Below are 19,526 nucleotides of genomic sequence, written 5' to 3' on the forward strand. Positions count from 1 at the left end.
CCAACCCCAGCTAACCTGGACTGCAGTGTACAGAGCGCTCTTCCCAATGAGCAGAGGGTTGCAGTTTCTTTCTCAATGAGCAGAGGGCGCCCTCCTGATGATAGTGTACTGTTTTAGTTGCTTCTGGTGTGCAACAGAATGTAGTAAGAACAGCATGGAATAGATTTTAACAACACTATTGAGCTGCTTGTGAATTATTTTGTGACTATACTCGTGTGTGTGTGTGTGTGTTTTATATATATATATATATATTTATTTATTTATTTTTTACTCCTTTTGAGCTTAAACAGCTATATGTAGTGACTTTTCAGGGTTTGTCTGGGGCCTTCCTGCTATGTGGAGATGGCAACACTGCACACCTCCATGGCTTCATTGCTATTTTTAGCAAGCTAGCTAGATCAAAGCTACCTCGGGTATGCCTGTGTGTACTGTAATCACACCTCCCGGCTGCAGCATGGACATACCCTAAATGTTTTGAAGTCTACACTTATTCCTTGAACAGCTAGTTTAGAGACTTTAGATCAACTAAATAACCAACTTCTAAAATACGATCTGCTAGCAGACATCCTAATTTAAATGTCTGTACCACACTTTAATCCCCAGTAATCCCTTTTTTTTTTTTTAAATCCTCTTTTTCTAAATTTCTTCCATGCTTTATATTTTAGATGCCACCTACTTCAATCTGAGATCAGATTCTCTGAGTGGGGCTGGAGGGGAAGGGGAAGGATAGACAGACCACTAATTATATTTGAACTGAAATGGCCCCATTTATGTAACACATGATTGTGCAGCACTTTTTCCTGATAGAAATAGTACTGTGTGTGCTTCACACAACAAACATCAACATTTAAATAAAGTAATGCAGTTGTCATAAAGAGTTAGCTCTCACAGAAAACCCTTACCTTCTACACCCTACCATGCAACCTTTTTTTTAAAGAAACAAATACCTATGCTTGATAATTTAGCACCTGAATAGTCTTAGTTGGCTTTTGACATTCAGATCTTTGCTACTGATTCTTGTTTTGCAGAAAACTTTGCTATCAAAGAACACTTTAGTTCACATTATGACTGTATTTTTGTAAAAGGGTAATTTTTATTTAGAAGAGTGTAGAATTTGGAGGACACAGAAAGCAGCAGAACTGGCAGTGGCTCCTAAAACTGTAAGTTATGCCTCTCCTGCCGTCTCTCTTGTTGCAAGGCTTTTTTTTAAAGTGACACAAATGAATGATTTTGCCACCTGCATTTGAACAACAGACTTACAATCTCTCTCATGCAATCAAACTGTCCAGGCAGAAGCCTTAGAGCAGCAGCTCTTGACCCTCAAGACTCATGGAGCTGGCAGGCAGGCAAAATGTGCAGTGATAAAGAGAGTGCGTCTTCCTTAAAGGTGATCTGCATGGGCAAAAAGAGGGGAGGGGCATTTTTGCTGCTTTATTATGTATAAAGAAGGTAGGATTGGGTCAGGGGGTCTAAGGTTATCAATTTATAATTCATGGCAAGAGAAAACTGAAAGAATTTAAACTGCTTGTGTTCTACCCCCTTTCCCACCTTGCATCTGTCTTGGCTGTTGAGACTATGTTCTTCGAGGCAGGGACAGTTGAGTAGTGGATTTGTATAATGCCTAGCACAATGCTCTCTCCTCCCCCCCACTCTTAGTTGGGCCTTAGGCACTACTGTAATAAACATTAATAATAATGAAATAACGAAGCCTTGGTAAAAGGGGCACTGCTAAACAAGCTGAACTGTGATATTTGAGCTAGGTAGGCCTTTAAAAGACAGCAAGTAATTGTTGTTAAAGACTCATCTTATTCTCAGTTGCTCATGTCCTATGGAATGCAGCGTTCCCCAACTTGTGTATTTACAACTGGTGTGGGGCCATAGCAAGGAGAAGATAATAAGCAGCATAACATAGCAGCAGCAGGATAATGTCAGAGACAGCATTTGCTTTCTAGAACATGTAAGGTTTTTTCTTTTCTATAACTAAGAAAAGAGAAGCCAGCTTGGCTGGGCTTTTCCAAAGAATCCAGATGAGATGTTATTTTTTATGCCGCTCTTATTTTTCTCTCTTATTTTAATAAATATTGTTTTAATGTTGCATGGATGTTTCCCACAGTCCACCTGAAAGGCCTTCTCTTCATTAAGGAAAAAAAGGTATATTTTTAAACACAAATTAGCTGGTTAAGGTAAACTCTAAGCTGACTGAAGTAACACTCCCCTAGGGTTCACCTGAACTAAGTAACAAGTGTTAAAACTACAACTTGCCTAAACCAGGATTTTACACATTAACATGACAGACACACACACCTCTTGTTCCCTATATAGACAGAACCTAAAAGAATAAAGTTCTTCAATCTCCCAGGAGGGGTACAAAAGGCAAAAGGTGTGTTAGAGCCTGATGCCCACTCGGTTTCAGTTTAACAAACATGGACAGAGATTTTCCCTCCCAAAGAGGTGTGTTGCATGTGTGAGAGGGGTGTGGGTGCATCTCAGGGTAGAAGTCAAAATGACACAGAGGAGGCATGATTTGGTGGAGGTGCAGATGACAGTTTCAAAACCCCCACTTTAAAGTACATAGAAAGCTGTGGATTTAAACAAAACCAAAAAACCTCATGCCTTTCCTATACACAACAAGGCTGCAATAAACAAATCAAGGGCACAACCTTGACAAAAGATCAGGTGATTACTCAGTAAAGCATTTAAACTTCTTGATGGTTCTGTTACTTCAAGCTAACTTTCCTCACCCTCATGTTTTGTAATCAAAGTTTTCAGCTGACTGAACAAGGAGGCAGGTGTCATTATGAATAGGTTTAGGGAAAGCACTTCAGGGTATGTCTACAGGGGTTCTCAAACTTCACTGCACTGTGACCCCCTTCTGACAACAAAAATGACTACATGACCCCAGCAGGGGAGACGGAAGCCTGAGCCCGCCCGAGCCCCATCACCCTGGGCAGGGGGGCCAAAGCCAAAACCCAAGCCTGTCACCCAGGGCTGAAGCCCTTGAGCTTTGGCCCCTGGCAGTGGGGTGTGAGCTTTGGCCCTGGGCGCCAGCAAGTCTAATGCCAGCCCTGGCAACCCCATTACAATGGGATCCCAATCCAAAGTTTGAGAACTGCTAGTCTACACTGCATCTGGGAGCAAGCTTCCCACCCTGGATCCACAGACTTGCAGTGGTGAGGCTCAGACTAGTGGGTGCTAAAAATAGCTAAAAATAGCTGTGTTGCTTTGATTTAGGCTTGAGAGCCTGAGCCAGAATGTCTACATAGCTATTTTTAGCACAAGCCCCACCACAAGTCTGTCCACCATGGTTGGGAGGCTTGCTCCCAGATACAGTGTAGACATTCTGTAGGGGTTTGTCTTCACTGCAAGTTATCTTGTTACTCTACTTGAGCTAGTCTAGCTCTAGTGAGAGCAACCATACTGCGAAACACTCAAAACAAAAACTGCCCAGAGCGATCAGATAAGCAGCATAGAGTGATCTGATTAATAGCTGATAAGTTGTAACTCCAGCTGCTGCATCCCCACAACATTACTAAGGCCATGTCTACACTACTAATGTCGGCAAAACTTCGGTCACTCAGGGGGGGTGAAAAAAATACACCCGAGTGACAGTTTTGCTGGCATAAGTGGCAGTGTGCACAGCACTATGTCAGTGGAAGAGCTTCTCCTGCCGACATAATTAAACCACCCCCAACGAGCGGCAATAGCTATGTCGACGGGAGAGCTCTCTCCCATCGGCATAGAGCGGCTAGATGAGAGATCTTACAACGGCGCAGCTGCGCCATTGTAAGCTCTCTAGTGTAGACATAGCCTAAACTTGAGTATCAGAAAGCACACAGGCTTCAACCTGTACCGCTCCCTCGACCAGCCAGCTTGAGCTTGAGCTTAAAGGACCACTCAGCTCAAGCTAGAGAGCTGTTTGTGTGGATGGGAATTGGGTTAGAGGCAAAACTCAAGTTATACCTTGAGCTAACAATGTAACAAAACCAAGCCTGTATGGAAGTGAAACTTTAGGCAATGGCTTAAGAATGCTTTAAGGTATTTTCTTTTTAATTCACTATCTGTTAATTGAGTGGTCATTTCAGAGTTTTTACACCGAGCATGATACATCCAGACATTTATTTTTTGAAGCATCCAATACCTTCATGAGTGCTAGGAAGAACAATGCACATTATATCTTCTGACAGAATTTTGAGCTCATACTATTACATAAAACCCCATTCTCTTTCTCCAGAAAAATGCTCCTTTTGTAAAACGTAAATATTAAAGAGGATGTGGTGGATTTGTTACTTTCTACATAACCCCAGCAATTTGCATTTCTTTTCCATTAATATAAGTTTGGGAAATCGGTCTAAAAAGGTTAAGATAAATTATGACTCATAATGGTGACTTGCAGTTTGCATGACTATTTTCTAAAGAACAAAATCTGAACAATGAGGAAATAGTTCATTTGTAAAGCTATTTACAGTAATGAAAACACTGTACTTTTATTCAAGTAATGTCATACAGTTGTGGGTCATAAAGAATTTCCCCGTAAGAGCTACCAGGACTGCAACAGTCAAGTGACAGGAAGTGTTAATCAAGTACTTCAGTTAACCCTTATAATGCTGGCATTTTCAAGACTGGTATCCAAATTAATTCTTCAGAGGATATACCTATGGGTCCTTAAACTGAAGTTAGAATAATAGCTACCAAATTATCTCCTTTAGTTAATAACCATCATACTTTAAGGAAGGTAACACACTGTATTTGAAAGCTTCCTACATTATCTAACAATAGACTGGGTAAATTATTTATCTTGGAACAAATGGTTAACTCACTTCATTGACCATTCATGATATGCCACAAACAAAAAGAGGCCAATTTCCTCAGATATATTCATTTACTCAAAACTTGCTTTTCTGACTCCTTCCCCCCCTTCTAGAAAAAAAATCTTTCTGGACTGATTACAAAGAGGTCCACGAGAGCATTATTAGATCTTTGCTCTTTAAAATGCATTAGTTGTATTTGGCCAGTGAAAGTAAGATTTGTTCTCTGACTGCAAGAGTGTGCAACTACTTTCAGCATGAATATTTGGCACCTGTGAATTTAAAGCCCGTCAGTGAAGTAGGTGCTCAGACATTACGGTGCTGGAGGCTACAAATACCTTTTGAGATAAGGTACAATAAGAAACCTTAAGAAAACCTGTAGAGATATGCCAGAAAGCACTGAATCTCTGGCCATGGGTAAGGTTCCAAGAGATGAGATATGAGGATAGCAGCCAGTTCTAGAAACACTCCCAGGTCTACTCAACTATCAGCAAATATAAGTGGCCTGAAACAGAAGTCATCAGGCTAGCAGTAGGGGAAAAAGAAAAACAGAAATCGGTCATAAAGTAGATGGAATACAAGGGTGAAGGAAAAGATCAGAGAGTTTTTGTAATGCACTTAGTACTGTGATATCTGAGCAACCTTGAAAGAATCTACACTTTTGGGAATGTAGCTATACTTTACTGTTCTTTATCATAGAATCATAGAATATCAGGGTTGGAAGGGACCTCAGGAGGTCATCTAGTCCAGCCCCTTGCTCAAAGCAGGACCAATCCCCAGACAGATTTTTACCCCAGTTCCCTAAAAGGCCCCCCTCAAGGATTGAACTCACAACCCTGGGTTTAGCAGGCCAATTCTCAAACCACCGATCACTAGTTAGACCATTTTTTAAACTATTTTAAAAATATTGACAATAGATTAATAGGATGTTCTAACTAGAAAACATTGCACCCCACAAACATCTCTCAGACACCAAACAAATCAGTCCATGATATTTATGTTAGTAACCTATTTTAATTCTACTGAGGGCTAAAGAATTAGTCACTATTAATGTTTTGTATTCTAGATTTCAGTCTAAATTGAAATACAGTTAAGAGCTACAATATGAACTCCTAAAGTAACATACTTTGTTAGAAATCTGACACATACCCTTAACTACAGTACTAACAGGTGCTGCTGTTTTAAGACAAATTGCATTCTTTTAATCTCTCTTCTGAGAAGCTATCAGGCTTTAAGGATGATCTGTAGGAGTCCAGGGAACATCTGATGAGACCAGCACCTGTTGAGATCAAATTTCTGCTGAAAGCCCTAACTGATTTAACATCATGAAATTTCAACTCAACATCTAGAGATGTAGAATTTTTTTTCTTCAATTTTGAATTTCTTTCGTGGCTCTAACAGCTATGGCATAAATTTCTTCCTGAGTAATGGAACTTTAGCACCTGAATGTTTATTCGCATGCAACAAAACAAAAACGTCCAGCTCAAAAGGGATGTGAAGGATCCAGGCCAAGCTGTCACTAAAATATCCAATGCAAGAAAGGTATCTTGAAGGAATGAAATAAAGTTCAAATCTCCTATTCCCAGCAAAATAAAGGAAAAGCTACCTTTACAGTAGGTAAGTACACTCTGAAGATATGATTGGAAGTGGGGATACCTAGGACTAATTGTGCAGCTTAACAGTAGAAGAGACTTCAGAAACCACCATGATCTGCATCTGAATAGCAGAAAATAAGGTCACAATCTGCATAACCTCAAATATCTAAACTTGAAATGATATACACTACAATAAATTTTGACTTTTTATAAGCCATTATAAAAGTAAATGAGAGGAGATTTCAAAACCAGAAGCACGATGCACTACAAAATAATCCACAGTTAAGAGTTCCATAGAATATATATTAAGTCATAAGTACTTTGGTAAAACAAAGATAGTTTTGTGCTAAATATTATTCTGTTGTATACAAGCATTCATGACATCCTCTGCACTCACATTTTCTATGACTGAGCAAGCCTCTTTTCAAGTCCTTCATCCTTTTCACTGGATCCAGATGTTGATATCTATCAGGCTCTTCTAGTGTCAAAATGAAACTGGGGCTCGGAGAGTGGGGATGTCAGGTTGGGTAAGGAGCTGGAGGAATTTGTGGAAGTTATGTTCTCCCTAACAACTAAGGAAATTTGTCCTCTGTTTGTTAACAAGATTCACAATTTAGTGAACTGTGAGTTGTGGGTTGGGTGGCTAAATCCATGGCTGCTTCTAGATGTACAAGGTGTAGTAGTTAAGAGTCCATTTTTCTATCCTCATCTAGCCAAAAGTTTGCAGACTTTTTTGAAAATAATAATTCACATATGCATGTATGTATATACAAATACATACATATTTACAGATATTGATGGGAAACTATATTCCAGCTTTTTAACAGCACAAAGAAACACTAAATGTTTAGGGCAGGAAATAAAGAATGCTGTAAATTGATATTGCAGGGAAAATTTACATATTCTGAGAAATATTAAACTAAAGTTCATTTGTTTAGGACACAGATTTAAAATAATTCTATTTAACGGCATCTTGGATCTAATGGCTACACATGAATAAGACCTGCTGTATATCTAATCCAGTTGAGAGCATTTCCTGCAGCATAGGGTACTTTCTTGAATTACCCTTACAGGCAGCACTCTGGCCTACTCTCTGAAGTGTCCCATTAAAACACTGACCTCAATCATCACTTGAAGTTTTATGTCTATAATTAGGTCCTTCATATCACTTCAGTTAGTATTTCCTGCTTTTAAAGCAATATATTTAAAATAAAGGGTCTGTTTTAAAGGAGGACATGAAGTCTAGCTTACTCCCTTCCTAGCCAATCGGGAGTAAATTAATCCATAGAGGGTTTGTTTGGGTTTGATTTTATTTTTGCTGTAAGTAATCAATTTTTACTTTTTGCTGGTGAGTTTTCAGATGACACTTATTTTCATAGACGACAGTTTCTTTGTTCTCATTGCAGAGGAACTCAAAGCACGACAGGGTTACTTCTTATCTTAGCATTAGTCAGTGGAGCAACAGGAAGCTCAATTAGTCTATTCCTGGAAAACAGCACTTCCCCAAAAAAGAAATGAAATGTTCCTAGATTATCACACTTTCACATTCCATTTTTGTGAAGAATTCTCAAGCAAGTAATCACTCTACTACTCATTTGCTTGCAAACTCCATAGTTTGAGGTGCATGAGATCAACTAAAGGAGAGGGCAATTTAGAAGTCCCTTCTCAGGACTCGTCTATACTTACAGCTAAATCAGCACTGCTGCAATCGATGCAGTAGTGTCGATTTAGTGAGTCTGGTGAAGACAAGCTAAGTCGATGGAACAACGCTCTCCTGTCAATGTCTGTACTCCACCTCCCTGAGAGGCGGAAGGTAAGTTAGTGGGAGAGCATCTCCCATCAACACATTGTGGCATAGGCACTAATGTAAGTCGACCTAAGTTACGTCTACGTCAGTTATGTAACTTGCGCTACTTCAGTTATGTAAGTTACATAACTGACGTAGACGTAACTTAGGTTGACTTACAGCTTTAGTGTAGACCAGCCCTCAGTCTCACTCTTAACAAGTATAGGTAAAAATTGCGAACACCTAAAATTAGTATAACTGAAAGGTAAAAGTCTATTTTCAGTAAGTTTACTTTGTATACTGTCCTTTGCACTGTTTCCTCTGTTTGTTAGTCTTTCACACAGCATCCAGTAGGCGTCAAACAAAATACACAACCCCCTCCCTTAGTTTGTCGACCTTTTGGGGGGCAGAGACTACTTTTATTGCATGTCTGCACAGTGTCCAGCACAGTGGGGCCCTGATCCTTGATTGCAAGGGAGTACTAATGCACTATAAATATTTTTAGAGACAGGAAAATGTGACTATAAAAAAAGCAAAAATTGGCAAGACAACTTCAGGCAAATGTAAAAAGCCAACCCCTTTTTACTCAAATTTTTAAATAATTAGATTTTAATGTGATGCTTACCCTTAACTTCATTGATAATTTATAAAATATTCTCACTGCTCAAACATTACATTCTTACTGTAATTATTTTTGTTTTCACCTGTTAAGATGATGCTCATTAGTTGTCTGCGAGAACACTAAATGTCAGGTTACTCTATTTGTAAGTTTCAATCATACAATTTTATTAAGCTATAATATTAGGTTAGGGCTCACTGCTGAGTTCTCTTTCTGAATTTAAGTGGGGATGCGTTTCATTGAGATTGCATACTGATAGTTTAAAGCAGTTGATTAAAAAAGTGCACATATCAGACTGTGTTTGACAGTTGCTTAATAAAAAACCCTGTAGATTTAATAAATGCAAAATGAAAACTGAATTATCTTAGAAATGATCTCTTCTCTCTCCCTGGCCCTATCTGATTTTAGTTTTCTATATTACAAACCAATGTTAAAAAGAATTCCATATTGTATTAATAAAAATATATACATTCTTATGTAAAAATATGAAGTGTGCATTTGATCATTTACAATCATGTCTATTAATGTTTTTGTGCACAAATATGAAATTGAAGAAATTAAATCACGGGACACCTGTTTTATGTTTTCAGGACTCTCCTCAGCTCTTGCCAAGATGTGGAAGTCAAATCTTTAAGGGTACCACAGAATAACATTTAAAATATATAAACTTAGAATTAGGACAACTATTAGTATGTACTACTTAATTTTTCAATTGATTTACAAATATTAAAAATTATAGTTAGACTCACACCTGTTTTATCAAATACTAAAAACTTTAAGCTTTAATAAATAGATAGTAGCTCTATTTAGCATAAGATAAACATACACACTCTTCTCTGGGAATTGCTTCACACATGACAGAAATGGGACTGCTATTCTTATACCACGCACATCAGCACAGTATTTGAGCATCATCTCTGAGGTATGTATCTAGAAGAATTTCTAAAGCACTTAAGTGGAACATGGCAACCATTAAACAGTAACACCATACATGTTTATAACAGAAACTGGAGAATACAGGTATTAAACTGATTTTTTTCTACAGTTTAAATAGGCAATTAAATGAGGTTCATGTTGCTCATCTAGCTTGCAATGGACAGAATTCAGCACTATACACCTTACCAAATTAGCCCATTACTACAAGATTGCTGGAGAACTCTGTTGGAGTAGTAAATAAATAGCTGGTCACATGGAGGCCAGTTAACAAGAATTTTTGACAAGAAAAGCTTTTATACCCAGGCTGTGCTCGCTCCTCCCAGTTTCACTTTGAAATTCATTGACACTTAATAAAGAGAAGTAGCGCAAACTAGCAATACTTACGAAATTGCAACGTTGCTTCCATCTATAATGATGTGTTTTAAATATGCTCTCCCAGGTTCATTTTTCAACTCCAGATTATACGGCTTTTTCAGAGAATCCATAAACCTCTGAACCCCAGTAACTGAGGCATCTGTATGATGACTGTACGGTCCCATTGTCTTCCTCTCTAGATTTGGAGCATGCAGTTGGGATGGAAACACAGAAGTTGGAAGAGGACGTTCAATGGGTTTTGGGATATCAAAAGAGGGTTGGTGGAGGAGTCTAAACTGGGAAGGATTGCAATGTCCTGGTCTCTGCACATGAACAGGTTGATTATTCTGCGTATTCGAGGGCCCTGAAGATTTTTGCTGAACTACAGTTTCAGTCTGAACTGATGCATGCTCTCGGTCTGAGCTCCCTCTTGCTACAAAGTCAACATCTTTTAGTACTCCATATTTCTTTAATTCTTGTGCAGTGTTAAAAGACGGTATGAGACCATCAGTTTCTATATCATTTGTCCTGGAATTGGGACTCTGATCAGAAGAATTCAAATGTACTTGTTTACAATGCTCTGTTGAATTTTTAGTGGAAGGAAAAGCAGATTTATTTTTATAGTCTGTCACATGCATTTTGTCTTCTGCCCGGAGCTGTGCACGTGGTGAATTCGCTCTTTTTTGTTTTACATTTTTTGTCTCCTTTAAAGTATGACTGGGTTTAAGTTGATTTTTACTGATAGAACCTCTATCTTTCAGAGTCTGTGAAAGATCTGCATTACCACCTGAATGCACACTTACAGTTCTAGATATCTGCGGTGACTGTTCCTTTTCCTTCTGAAACTTTGTACTTTCCTTTTCTATTGCTTCCAGGAGCATTAATGGTTCCATTGATTGTCCCAGTTCACTAATAACTTTCTCTACAATTTTTTGGGAATATCCCATGGTCTTGAAAAAGTTTACAAGAATCTTGTATTCCATTTCCTCACTAATGTCATCACAGTCTGTAATAGAGAAGCGTGGATCATCCGACTCATTGCAGCTATCAGAAATCAGATCAATAACTGCATCCCTATCTGGATCTTTACTGCATGGTGTAGGCCTGCCCTCCTGATCACTTTCTAATGAAAACTGTTTCTTAGGAAGCCTTTCCTCAGCATCAGAACACCTCCTTTTACATGACTGTCTCTCTTTGGAAACAGATGCCTCAAGTGGAGTCACACCATTAATAGGAACAAAACACTTTCCTGGTGCATTGGAAAACACCGTGTCCATTTGTTTTGTAAGCTCTGTTACAGGGGTTCCAGCTTTTTTTCTTGCTTCCTCTCCAATTGTTCTTCCATCTCCACTCATTACAGTTAGTTTTGGGGTTTTGTTTTGTGAAAACTCTGGTGTACTTTCAGAATCTGTAGTAAGATCTATAATATTGCCATCTGCTTCACAGCAATCACTTTGTGTAAGATTCAGAAGTTCTCTTTTAAGCGAGCTAGGCAAGATCAACAAGTCCATTGTATATTTATCTGCATGTGCTTCCACAAATTGTTTAAATTGCTTTTTTATGTTCGATTCCTTGTCACTTAATAAGCCTTCATTGTTTTCAAAGAGCATCACAAACTGCTGAATATGACTTCTAGCCATCACAACAGCCTCTGCACAACCCTTAATACTAAGTAATCCTATTTCCTGCACTGTTATATCAGCACAGGTATCCTGAATAAGACAGTTAAGAAACAGGCTCTGTGCTCCAACAAAAATGCAGTGCATATCCTTTGGATAACATTCCTTTTCTTCTAGTTCAGGTTCACAGAGTCCCTTAATATACTCCTATAAAGGGGGACGGGGGTGGGAGAGAGAGAGAGAGAGAGCATAATGAACAACTTTTTACAAATCAAAAGTGTCTATACAATTTCAATATTTTTTGTTTAGGCCAATGATAAGCCACTATAATAGACAGTAAAGCCAGTTTATTATGATGTATGACGTTATTAACTAGAGGAAGATATCCAAGGTAAGTGTAAACATTGCATTTCAAATGTGTGTTATGGGTTTCCCAGGAGACTACAGTCTAAGGCAGAGGTTCTCAAACTGTGGCGTGTGCCCCCAAGTGGAACGTTTCGGGGGGGGGGGGGAAGACACAGAGGGGCCCAGGCCAGCCCAGATGGGGTGGGGCGCGAGGGTGGGGGCTGGGAGGGAGCGCCACGAAGCCCCCAGCTCTGCTCCGGCCCCATACGCAGCTGTGGCCCCAGCTCCCGGCCCTATCCCCAGCCTTGGCTCCATTCCCGGCCCAGGGCCGAGGCTAGGGGTGGGAGCGGAGCTACACCTGGCTGCAGGCCCGGCTGCAGACTCCCATCGCAGCCTGGCTACAGCTCTGCTCCCACCCCCAGCCTTGGCCCCTGGCCGCGGCTCCATCCTCAGCCCCACTCCTGGACCCAGACCCACCCCCAGCTGCGGCCTTGGCCCCCTTACCCTGTCTGACCCCCCGGAGCTCTAGCCCGTTCCCAGCCCCGGCGGCGGGGGGGGGGGGGGCATGGACAGGGGTAAGGAGGTGCACAACCCTTAAAAGTTTGGGGATCACTGGTTAAGGTTTGTCAAAGTGATAAGCTTTGCATAGAAGCATTTACATGCATAGAAAGTGTGGCTATCAAGGTTTCTAGACCTGCCTCAAAACCCTGAAATCTATGCCAAGTTAAAATAGTTATTCCCAATATTCATACAATATGTAATTAGGTCTTATTTTCTTTTGGGATACAGATTGCTGAATGTATACACAGTCTGATTTTTTTTAAAAAAAATCAGATTTGTAAGAATAGAAACAGTTTTGATTTATTATGCTTGGCTATGCTATCAGCTAACTCATTTGAAACAAACATTTATTTCTTATGTTTTTTATAGCTGAAGTTGACATGGTTGTTGATTGATTCTCTTAAAAAAAAAGAATGTAAGGATGCATTTTACTAATATTAGTCAGAGAAGAGACATGCTCTTCTGAAGTTGACTCAACAATGTCATAAGGTAATTCTGGTTCATAAATAACATGCTGGAACAAAAAAACGGCTTGCACAAGACTATTTTCAAGGGTTATTCTTATGGCAATTTCCCTATAGTTATGAATAATAAATCAAGTTAATCTGTGACATACAGTCCTGCAAGGTGGTCTGATATAACTAATATGTCCCAGTGTCAGCTACAAAGATATTCTGCAGAAAATTGATGCTGAAATGATGCATGTTTTTACCGGAGGGGTGAGGTTTAGCCCACAAATTTATCTCTGTTTAAAAAAGATTACAGTATTCCAACACCAAAAATGAAGAAAATTAACAAATGATTTAAAAATATTGCAATAAGTATAATTAGTAATATCAATTTTTTACAGTTATATTTTATGCTAGCACTGTTTAATTATTCACTCAAGATCAGTATTTAAACTTCAGAATGCATACATCAAGCTACAAAAACATTTTAAACATAAAGCTAGTTTCAGTACCAATCCTAATATAGGTAGTTATTTCCGTTAAGAAACCAACCAAACACGCCCCCCTCCCCATGGTATCCAGATGCCAACAATTATAGATTCTTCCACTACCTGAATAAAATATTCATTACATTATTTTAAACTGCAACTCCATTAGTCAGTCACATATTTAGAACAGGTAGTTATACTTAAAGAAAGCCGCGCACACACAAAAAATCATCCACACTTTTTATAATTCAGTTTTAAAGAATAAGATTCTAAAAGGACAGATTCTGGTAGGAAATGGAAGAGTAATGACAGAACTCCACAATCCAATCATTTCTATATCTAAACAAGGAAAACAAGAAAAGTTATTCCAAGTATGTTTGTTCCTTTATAGACACATTTCTGTTGTCATCACAATATAAGTGGCACAGCTAGTAACACCTATAGACAGGCAAACACTTTCCAAAGCGTTGTTTTCAGTTGCTTATAACTTTGCCAAACTAATCGTTTGGGCTGAAGTTTTCCATGCCGGCTGTCTGTCTCTAGATGAAATTTTTGTGTGTGGAAAGTTTCAGTTAACATGGTTCAGCCATCTCTGAGAATGAGGTTAGGGAAAATTATGTTTTGGCTATTTAAAAAAAAAAATCCTGTAATTATTTCACTGAGATGATCTAGTGCCTCCATGTTTTGGAGTAGGGACTTGAAATTTGGAGAGATGATTGTTCTGATATCAGGGATGTAATTTTCATGAAAATTCACCCAAATCTGGCCAAGCTATAAACTTCAAAACACAAAAAACAAACAAACAAACCAAAACCCGGTTTGTACATGCTCAGTAGAAACTTGTTAGAACTGACAGCTAAGTTCTCTGAAGTCCATGTGCACTGAGCAGGCTTCATCTTCAGTTCCTATATACAGACCTGAAAAGATTTGTGCTAGTCCTACACAGCAACTGAATACTCCATTCCAGGGCTGCAGGGGCAGAGCAGGATTTTCCCTGTAAATACTCCTCCCCTCTGCCAGGGGCCATTGCTGTGGCAGGCAATGGAACCAAGAGCAACAAGAACATCTCTCAATGCTCTCACTCAGACAGCAAGGTGAAGGAGGAGAGCAGCTTGACTTGAATACAAAGAATGGGGGTGGGATGGAGCGATGGAGGAAAAAGAGACAGGAGCAGGTATCAGGATGAAGACCATGGGAGAGGAAAAGGGAAACAGTTAAGATAAGGGGATACAGGCAGAAGCTGAGGGAGGGAGATGGGGACAGGGGAAGGACAGGGCAAAAGTCAGGCATAGGGTGGTAGAATGGGCAAGAGGGGACAGGGCAGAGGGATCGAAGCACAGAGTGCTGAACACAAAACTTTAATGGTCTTTTCACAGGTTTTTTTGGATATAATTCTGTTTCAGAAAAATGAATGACATCCATTAAAGAGGCAATGGGGGAGAGAAGAGCTATGCAGAGCTCTCTCAAAAGCTTGTCTCTTTCACCAACAGAAGTTGGTCCAATAAAAGATATTACCTCATCCACCTTCTGTCTTTAATATCCTGGGACCAACATGGCTACAACACCACTGCAAATGACATCCATTAAAGTTAGTTTTAAAGCTTACAATGGCAATAAAGCAAGTCTCACAATGGACTGACAAAACTATCTTTTATTTATTTATTTAGCTATAAAGAGTACCTTGCATTAACCTTGCCAATGTAGCTGGGTGTTTTGCAATGTCGGTTTTAAAGAATGAAGCAATACAGTAAATTTTGGGGTTTCTCTTTTCTTTTCTCTTCAGACAATAGGGTATGAATCAAAGTGGTGACATGTCTAATTAATTCTCTATCTTCCACGGAGGTGTTTAAATATAATTTCTATGTAACAGACATGCATTTGTTTCTTTCTAGTACATAATTATCTTTCCTTTTTTCAGCCAGTACACAACCCAGGCCTCTACTATACTGATCTTGGCCTTTGTGGCTCCCTACCTAGTCTTGAACTATATTTTATGCTAATAATTAGTACTAAAGATAGACATTTATCTTATTTCACAGCAGTGGTTCGAGACCATTTAATAAGAAAAGTCTTACCCTTCCATTTTCCACAGACCACCTCTTTTAACCTCCCAAAGTGCAATTGCCTGATTTTTCAAAATATCTAATATTGAAGACCACTAAGAAAAGTTTCATAGCTCAGTGTGGGAATCAGTTTTTAGAGACTTGGTGTTCAAGCCATTTTCTTAAACATCCATAATTAGAGCTGTGGTTATGGATGATAACCTGTAAAATAGTGCTTAGTAGAGAGCCATAGGAGGTGAAATGTCCATTGGCATCTTCAGAAAAGCAGGTCTAATTTTCATTTTCAGCTTATTGCAGCTTTCAAAATAAAAGTGGAAGTGCTCATATACAAAATTAGTTTAGTATCCAGATAGTCGTAGTAAACACCACAGTTGCATCTATTGCTGGAGATAAATGATTTTTGGCATCTCTTCCTCCTTATCTGCTGCATTTATTTGAAAATTCTTGCATAACTTGGAAAGTCGAGCATGTATGTGGATCGCAGGCAATATCGCAGACAAGAATTTAGACAACCTTGTTCTAAACATGTAAAAGCCACCAAGGAAAGCCTCCTGTTTCTACAGTTAACTTTCTATCATGCCATGAAGCCAGTTTCTAAACTACTGAAGTCAGCATACCTACAGGCTCCAAAACATCATGTATTAACTCTACACATTAACATGATTAATGGTATTCCACCAAGATTCAAATCAATGACCTCCAGCTTCAAAGCTAGATCATGTAACTGGAACAAAATATACTGGCAATGCAGTCTGCAGCAGCATCAGCATTCGTGATTTTAAAGGCCACTTGTGATTTATTGGTTTGCAACACTCTTACAACAAAACAAAAAACAAATAAAAAGAGCAAACATCCAACCAATTTTGTTCTCTATCTCCACTTTGGAAAAAACGGTCTTTTGAATGGAACTGAAAATAAATATTATGTAATGGACAGTAACTGCTTTGTGCCATCTTTGATTCTCATCAACACAGTTTTAAGGACTGGATGTTGCAAGACTACACAGTAGTACAAACTGCTGCTGTAACATAAGCTGAAGGAGGCAAGTAGTTTTTCTGACAGACACACACACACACACACACCCATAAAAATAGCAATAAAATGGTAGTGAAAGAGAGACATTCAGTATCTGGAAAGTTTCTTAAAAGTCATATATAGTAGTGAAAATGCTTTCTGAAGTGACTTTACTGCTTGTGATTGACAGATCTGGAGTCTGAAGTTTTGTTTTTATAAGGCAATGGCAATGTATAGTTACACACACTGCCCAGCCAATATCCTTTCAAATCTTGACCTGGGGGGATCTACAAGGCTCATTCAGATGCTTAGCTTCTCACTGAGACTGCCAACATCTGTGTCGATTATAACCACTAACTGATTCCCCACGGGCCATCGAACAGTAATTTTTGTTGTCACCTACCTGGGCTAGGTTCTATTATCCATTTCAAATTTTTAAGTCATCTGATCAAATAAATAATTTTCAGGTTAGTTATTTAACAGATACTGTAAATATTATGCAAAATGTCAGTCATTTCTTATTATACTAGCCATCTGTGATTATTAAGCACTTGAAATTGTAAACCCACTGTTTTATTCTACATTTTGGCTCTATCCAATGCAGAAGTAACTTTTCAAGTTGTTGCAGAAGGCTATCATAGTGGAACTCTTAACATTTTATTCCCTGATTCGTTTTACCATGAACCTAAAATGAGCAGACAAATTCACACATACATTACCTAGTAGTCAGGCAGTGTATCAGAGCTAAAACCCAGCATTACTCTATGCATACTCACTTTGTGTGCACTGTATCTATGTATAGTCTACTCATAAGATTCATGATCAATGGGTAAATTCAACATTTGGGTTGAAAAGAGTCCTTCCTCTATCATGTTTTGTAATATCTGTTACTCAGAATTGAGCAAAACACTTAATGGGTTTCCATTGCAGCTCAGCTTCCCTTAACCAAAAGTATTTCTGTTGCTATACCTATAAATCTCAGCAACATATCCATTAGTCATGAATACAGTTCTTAACACTGGACACTTCCACCTATAAAGAGCTGGTCAAATTCTTCCAAAACAAACTAGAGCACTCTCTCTTTTAAATATAAATGGCAGATTCTTTTCATGGACTCCATGAACTAGGAGGTACAAATTAATTTTCAATAGTTACAGCTAATAATAATCGAAAATCAATACCATCGCCTCTGTGGCTGTGTCTCAACATGTCTCAAGTTTTTCCAAGAAAATACTACAGTACTACCAGTGTCCACCAAATGACAGAGTTTTAACCATTGTGTCATCTAACCCTGCCTAGAGCAGGTCTAGGCAACTTTGTGGTTAAAATGTTGACAATTTGTTGCCTCCGTTAAAGTAAGAATTAAAAGGGGACCCCCAAATAACATCTACAGCCACAACTGGCACTTTTTTTGGTAGTCTCCATAGAGAAGCCCAGGATTTATTTGGAGCAGTGATACTCAGACTGAGGTTTGAGAGTCACAAATGGCTCTTTGCAGCACATATTAAAACACTGTGTGATTTAATTATTAACCTAAGTTATTAACCAATCAGGATGCTTTTACTATGTTATTAACCAATTGTAGTTGATAAAATAATAATACATGGTCAATCATTTTGCTGTGAGAATAATATAAACTAAATATTTCCCCTTCATACTGTTTAAATATGAATATATAGTACTATAGTAAATTAAAGGAAGAATTCACACTACTGCAACTCTTTTGGGTAATGTTGATGGCTAATTTGGTTCCTGAACCACAGAGGTCTGAGTTTCACTGCTTTAGAGGTATAAAGTAGGGGATAATTATCATGCTCAAGTGAAGGCACATTAGTAGGACCATTGGCTTTTCCCCTGCATGTGTTTTACTTATTCTGTAAATAACTAGAGCTGTTCAATTTCTAGTGCTATGACTAGCACATTTACAAGCACAACAAATTATCTTTTTCTTGAAAGCAGTGTTTACAGAATGACTAGCTCATCCACAATGTTCAAAGAAAACTCAATTTTTCTAAAAACACATTTTAAAGTTTTCTGCTACTTTCCACAGACCTTGCTGTTAGGAAAAGAAATACTTATTCAGTTGTAATGGAAGCTCTTTGGAGAGGGGAAACTTCTTTGTGTGTGTTTGTACAGCACATGGGACAATGAGATGCTGACCCTGTTAGGGTTTCTGTTATATAAATAATAGTAAAAACTTTAAGCTTCTGACAGTTGGTGGCTTTTTCAATCTAGAAATCATTCATAGATTTAATTGAAATAAATTATTCTGCAGTTCCACAGCTAAAGAATCAAACTTTAAGAACTAAAATGTAAAGATAAAATTATTATTGAATTAGACCTAGGAATAGGTGCTAAGAATCTCTACTAATACAAGGAGGAGAGACACAACAGGAATTACTTTTTGCAGACTGGTTCCTAAACAAATTATGATGCTCAATCTGCCATTCTCCCCACATGCCTCAAATGGGCTACAGTTGCCACATGTCATTAACTATTGGAGTAATGCCAATTGCAACATTGTAGTTGGACCCCCAAAAAGTTAGCCAAAGAAATTTGATTACAAAACCACTCTTAGGAGATTGTTTCACATCAGTTAGTGTCATACCCAACACTCCAAAATATCAGAGAATGTAAGAACAGGAAAGACTAGCTAGCCTTTTCCTGGCTTAGTATAACTCATTTTTTTTTTTGCTTTTTAATTGGATAAAATGCCACCTATTCCAAGAACTAAGCTGATGAAATCATGTAGGCTCTGTCTGCTCTGATGCTGAAGAGGTATTAGCAATGTCAAACTGTTAGCATTCTTCGAGGAAGAACCGTGTTAAAACCATTCAATGCAATGATAAACAGAGCCTTAGGCTACAAAAATGCGATGAAAATAGACATGTT

General features: G+C 38.5%; 1 protein-coding gene across 1 annotated transcript in view; it reads right to left on the reverse strand.

Annotated features, from left to right (window-relative positions):
• The window catches only part of N4BP1 (NEDD4 binding protein 1), a 34,075-nt gene that overhangs the window by 12,348 nt on the left and 2,201 nt on the right, over positions 1-19,526 (reverse strand). The window contains exon 2 of the mRNA XM_065416519.1: positions 10,126-11,921. Within this exon, the coding sequence (XP_065272591.1) occupies positions 10,126-11,921 (1,796 nt within the window). The remainder of the gene's footprint in view (positions 1-10,125; positions 11,922-19,526) is intronic.

This window comes from Emys orbicularis, chromosome 14 (assembly GCF_028017835.1).
Source record: "Emys orbicularis isolate rEmyOrb1 chromosome 14, rEmyOrb1.hap1, whole genome shotgun sequence".
Taxonomy (NCBI): Eukaryota; Metazoa; Chordata; order Testudines; family Emydidae; genus Emys; species Emys orbicularis.